This window comes from Hyperoodon ampullatus (genome assembly GCF_949752795.1).
Source record: "Hyperoodon ampullatus genome assembly, chromosome: 2".
NCBI classification, from domain to species: Eukaryota; Metazoa; Chordata; class Mammalia; order Artiodactyla; family Ziphiidae; genus Hyperoodon; species Hyperoodon ampullatus.
Genome location: NC_136915.1, coordinates 193,570,113 through 193,576,112, shown reverse-complemented (window position 1 = coordinate 193,576,112; position 6,000 = coordinate 193,570,113). Strand labels below are relative to the sequence as shown.

The following is a 6,000-nucleotide window of genomic DNA, read 5'->3' as shown; positions in this document are numbered from 1 at the left end:
ACATGCAAACACCCAGAGACATCCATTTTCTTGGACAACCACTTAAAACAATATGAAAAATTGAGGGAAAGCCAAAGATTAAGCCATTAATAGCTACAAAGCTATTACAGTTTAGTAGCAGGAACATCCAATGACAACTCACACAAATCTTGGGCACTTTGGGGTTTTGCTGCTGGCAGGCACAAATAACATTCATTCATTATTTGTACATTTATGCAGAAAATATTCATTCTGTTTTTATTGTACATTAGGCCTGTTTTAAATGAGGGTTTTTGCAGTGAAAGAAAAAAAGCAAAGTTCTTGTCCTCATGTAACTTAAATTTTAGTCAGGAGAAACAGACAACAAAAAATATGTGATTTGTCAGGTAGTGATAAACAGTATGGAAAAAAATAAAGCAGAGGAAGATGAGGGAAAACCAGCAAAGAGTCTGAGAGGGGCTGGGCGGTGGGGTAAAAGGAAAATCAGGAAGAAATGGTGTCCCATTGGGTGGCAAGTATTTCGAGAAAGGAATGACCGCTGTTTCAAAGGCTGCTGAAGTCTGAGGATGGGCTGTTGTGTTTGGCAACGTGTCCATTGGTGACCCTGACACGAGCTCTTTCATGAGGTGGTGCAGAGAAAAGCCAAATTTATTTGATTTCAAGAGAGAATGGGAGGAGAGGAAGGGGAGACAGAGAATATAAAACTCTCTTATGGACGTTTTGCTGACAGGCACAGTGACGAACGGGGTGGTAATTGGAGGGAGATGGGGCCACAGAAGGTAATTTTATACGATAGGAAATATGGCAGCATGTTTGGTGCTATTGGAAATGATCTAGTACAGTGGGAATGCTGATGATGTGGAAGGTAGAGGGGTGATTTCTGGAGTGGTGTCCTTGAGTAGTTGAGGAGCATGGCTTGCTCTAGAACAAATATAAAAATTCATGTTATTAATTTTTTGAGCATATATCCAAAGTATATCGGGTTGGCCAAAACGTTCGTTCGGGTTTTTCCATAAGATGGTACAGAAAATCCGAGCGAACTTTTTGGCCAAATCAATATATGCATACATTTAAATTTTTTATTTACATACTACTTTAATAACATGCGATATGCATTTCAAAACATATATAAAAATCTAATTAAATCTTTGGAGGAAAAAATACATAAATAGAAGGCCCAGTATTTTCTCTCCAAACCACACAGATAGTCCTACACACATGCTCGTTGAGGTGCGTGCACTGTACTTCGGGGTTCTTACCTTTAGACAAGGTCACTGTTTGACACTGACTTATCAAAAAGCAGTTGGAAGGAAAAAGCTTGGTCTTTCAGGTTTGAGAATACGAGGTTTTCTTTTATTCTGTTTTCTGCCTCGGAAAGTGTTTCAACCTTAAGCAACACCTTACAAAGGGCAAGGACTTTAAACGTAGTGCTTGGGGTGATTTAGTTAAAACGTTCTTCAAATGCTCCTAGAGGTTACTTTTGTCACATGTATGTCACAAAATGCAAAAAAAAAAAAAAAAAAATACGCAGAAAGAGGAACAACCACATTTCAATTTTTATTTGTGGATGGTGAGTTGCTTTTTAACCATAGGTCTTTCCCATAACTTTCTCGAATCCATGACTGAAGGACAAAAAATGTGCATCTCCTCATAGGTACAAACTAAAACCTTTCACCACATGACAGGAAGAGTGAGAGATGTGTCTTTTTTTTTTTTTTTCTGTAGTTTCTGTGTGAAAAAAATGCAGTTGCCAGCTGATGGGCAAACTAAAAACGTGTCCCCAAGTTGCAAAGAGTACGGAGTGTAAATGTCAGGCACTGGAGCTTTTCCCAGAAGTTGCATCCTCAGGAAGGTATTTTTTCTAATTATGAGGCTGAAATTATTGGCACAAGAAACACTGTTCCATGATTGGCTAACATAATACAATAAAACAATGGTGTCAAGTTGAACCACTATGAACATCCGTACGGTGGTCAAAGGAGTCCTTCCCACAGTTTCAGTGTGGTCCCAGTTGTAACCTGATGTCTCCAGGTTTGTCAGAAAAACACTCAGGTACAAGTGTCCCATTCGCAGTGTGTGGATCTCTTCCTCTAGAGACAGGATGGTCCTAAATCAGCCTTTCCATTGTAGGGGGAGCCTTCATGCTCCACATCTCCACGCGAGAGCCATCCTTTTCCTGACGGCTCGGGCTGTAGGACCCCTGAGTTGCCCTCTTGTTGGAGGCAACGACGGAGGCCACCACTGCCAGGAAGAGGATCAACAACAAGGCTAAAGTCACTGAACCGATGGCGGCGAAGACGTCTGAGAGCAAGTCGTCTGCCAACTGCAAGGATAGAAATAATTGTGATGTGAGTTACAGAGCAAAGGAGTACGTCCAGGTCAAGAAACTACTCTGGAATGGAAACCAAGCAGAGCGCAGGTGCCACTCAGTGCTGGAGAAAGATCAAGGTGTGGAAGGAAAGTCAGGTGTCCTTATTCCCAGATCATGAGAACGTGACTGTCTCTAGAGTCCAAGGTCTAGAGTCAGAAAGTGAGGCAGGAGACATCTCCTGTGTCTACTCTGTGTCTTAATTTCAGTGACTGAGGTCATTTGTGTGACATCAAGGCCAAGGGATGAACCACACGTTTATTTGTAAAATAGTTCTGCATCTATAGAGATGTATGGCTCACAGTCTTTCGACTCCCTTGCAGAAAGTTCTGAATTTGCACTGAAAAAAAATGGTTGTTTTACAGCCTTTCTTGGAAAAGGAAGAAAATTAAATTAGTTGGGTCTCATGGGAAAGATCTGGAGACATAGGCTGGGCTGCAATGTGCTGGTTTCCACAGTCATCACTTTGACTTGGATTCGATGTGACAATTGAATGGTTGTGAAAACGCACGTGCGCCACGTGGAACCAAACCTGGCAACAGAAAACTGCAGGCAGAGCCCCGCATGGAGGAGCTGGGTCCTGGAATCTCAGGGGTGTGCCTTGGACAGAGTGGTTTGCCTAGTGTTGATTCCAGTGTGTTTGTCAAGCACTTTTTAGCAATGGGTAAAATGAAACTGATTTAGTTGCATAGAAATATTAAAGACAGGACACAGTTGCTATTTGAATTTTTAACAGGTTTTCAAAGAAATATTTCTGTCAGGGTAAGTAAAAGCAGAAGTAAACTAGCTTACCTTCTCATTTTGCTTTCTCTAGGACCCATTCCCTGTTACTAGCCAAGCTACTGTTATAAATGTAATCTTTGTTAGTTTAACATCCTAGGGAATTTTAAACACCTTTGTTTTCCTTTGTGTTTTTTATTTTGCTGTTGTTCACTGTGCTTTGATTTAGCTATTATATAATTAATATAATCCTTTAATACTGTATCTCTTCATAATATTGTCTTGGGTGTACTCACTATGAGCCTTGTTTGAATGTGCTTCATTAGTTTCCTCATTCATTCAACAATGCTTATTGACTATCTGCTATAAATATTGAACTGAGCTAAGAGATAAAAATAGAAGGTAAGTCAAAGTCTGAAATCTGGAGCTCATACATGCACGCACATATACACAGATAATCATAAATTATAAACACGTTACGATAATGTCATAAATGAACTGCCTAGGGGTGTAGGTAGAGTAATATTGGAATGTGGCATGTGATTACCTTTTGAAGGATAAATAACATTCAAATAGTTCGAGTGGGAAATTCTACTTGGATGAAACAATTTGAAATCAAAAGGGCAAGAGTATATAAAAGTCCTTAGAGTTTGGGGAAACAGTAGGAAATCCAGCGTGACCAAATGTATTGTCCATAAATGTGTACGTTTGAGTGGGAAAAGGATTTAAAAAGTTGGTGAGAGACAGAACTATAAGGTAGATGAATCTGGACAAGAAATGTGAAAGCCACACTAAAATTCAGACTTGGTCCTGAGGTCAGTGGGAGCCAGTGAAGGCGTTTAAGTGAGAGCATGATATGATCAAGTCTGTGTTTCATTAAAACTTGGCTCTGGTAACGGGATGGAGGGTGGGTGGAAGTGAAGGTGGGGCTGGAGGTGGAGGAAATAGGAGTTTATTGTATTAGTCGTGGTGAGATGACCTTGGTCTAAGTTTGCCAGTGGAGTGAGACTCGAAGAGGAAAAGGTGGAGAGAGACTGGGGAGGCGGAGCCAGTCCACGGCAGACTGTGCGAGCGAGGCTGGGGGGAGCAGAGGGAAGACAAGGATGGTCACCACAGGAGGTGACCCTGTTGGCTGGGGTCTCGTTAACTGGGATAAGATACACAGGAGCAGAAACAGGCGTGCACGGGAAGATTGCCTTTAGGCTGGGAAAAGCTAGCGTCAGGTTCCTGGGCAACATTCAGGTGTGTGCTGCTACTCTCCACATTACTGTCTAAAATTCTGGGTCACAGCAACTTTTCCAGTTATTGGAGAAAAGCATATAGAGTTTCATAGAATTCAGTCATTCTTGAGAAAAATTGTTTACCCCAACTAGAGGGCAGGTTCTCTGGCCACACTGTGTGGCAATGACATCCTTTATCTGTAGGGATAACTGTGGGCTGGGACAGATGAATAAAGCCGTAGACCTGGCCTTGAAAGCTCAAGAGCCTGGGTCTCAGCAGGACAGTTGGACCCCTTGGTGTTATCTGGGGACCTCTAGACTGTGTAACCCTCTTGTTCCTAGATGCTGAATTCTCCCTAATCTGTCCAGTAAACTGTGTCATCTTTGGGAGTCAATGGTTGTTCTGCTGGGTGGATGAGTTGGGAGGGTCCACACCCACACAGAGAGGAGATGAATCACTTGGTTTGCCTCTGTTTTCTAAACTTCTCTGGCATCTTCTCATTTGGGCTGAGAATGATTGCACGGGGAAAGCTAATGCCGCCCAGACCCTCGCACCTGCTGCCCTGCAGCTGGAGAGGGAGGGGACATGGCAGGTGTAGAAGCTGAGTTCTCGCTGGGACCCCAGTTCTGGCAGAACCAGAGGACTGATCCACTTCACTTATCTCGGGACCTGTGGGGAACCAAGGCTCTTGTCTGTAGAGGCTCCACTGCTCTCAGCAATGTGGAGAGAATGGAAGGGCCAGCTCCAGACCCGAGAGAAACCCCCTGCCTCCACCGGCTGTGTGCTGAGCGGCGGGCCTCAGCCAGTCGTCCTGCAAGACCCTGGGTTTGATCACCTGTAATACCAGATCCTAGCATCTACTCCCAGGGATGGGAGCCAGGAGACACAACAGATGCAAAAGCCAAAGAGAATGTCCCAGAGTAAGTTCCCAGCACAGGAGAATGTGAGAACCGTGAAGATGTGATGTATCACCTCTCTGACTTCATTCAATTCTGAAAGATGAACTAGAACTCCCTCAATGCCTCAGGAAACAACCCGGGAGCCAACCTACAAACCTAACACGGCAATTCCGAGCTTCAGATAAAGTTTTGGATGAAATGGCTGGCCTAGCGATATCAGATAGGGCGCGTCACTCGGCTTTGGTGGGGAGCCGAGGGAGTCTGAGTTTGAAATCGCCTCTGGAGGGCCCTTTGCTTTTGAATTCCCCTGGCTGAAAGGCCTTTTTTCCGCTGCTATTCTTCGACTGGGCTTAAAATACACAGCCCTGGAATGGGTCCTTTGATAACTGAAACTGCTGGGACACAGGAACTGACAAGGCCGCCAGGTGTGGACCGTCCTGAAAAACAGCGTGAGTTTAAGGCCAGGCCTGTTTGGATGGGTTGTGCTGCTAATGCTGCACTTTTGAATAACCTTTTTCAGGAAAGATAGACCCCAAATTAATTAAAATTTCATGTAAAATTACTTTTCAGATGGCTTATGCTGCAATCTGTATTGTTAATATCCTGTTTAAATGTACATTTTACACATGATCACATTAAACTGTGGTGACTGTGAACTCCCCATCTGCAGAATAAAATAAATAGGTGCTTCATTTTTTTTCCTCCATGGAAGATTCATTCTGAAACATTGACTGGTTGTGGCCAAATGTGACTCAAGGCAAGGATGCACGCTGGCATTCTCAGGGGAAACTGCCAACACTTATTTTGAATCTT

The 6,000-nt window shown here is 43.3% G+C and overlaps 1 protein-coding gene across 1 annotated transcript in view; it reads right to left on the bottom strand.

Moving 5' to 3' along the window:
• Positions 1 to 2,086: 2,086 nt before the first annotated feature.
• The window catches only part of CRB1 (crumbs cell polarity complex component 1), a gene marked incomplete at both ends in the record, with an annotated part of 253,942 nt that continues 250,028 nt past the window's right edge, over positions 2,087 to 6,000 (bottom strand). The window contains one exon of the mRNA XM_079697271.1: positions 2,087 to 2,302. Coding sequence (XP_079553397.1) covers positions 2,087 to 2,302 — 216 coding nt within the window. The remainder of the gene's footprint in view (positions 2,303 to 6,000) is intronic.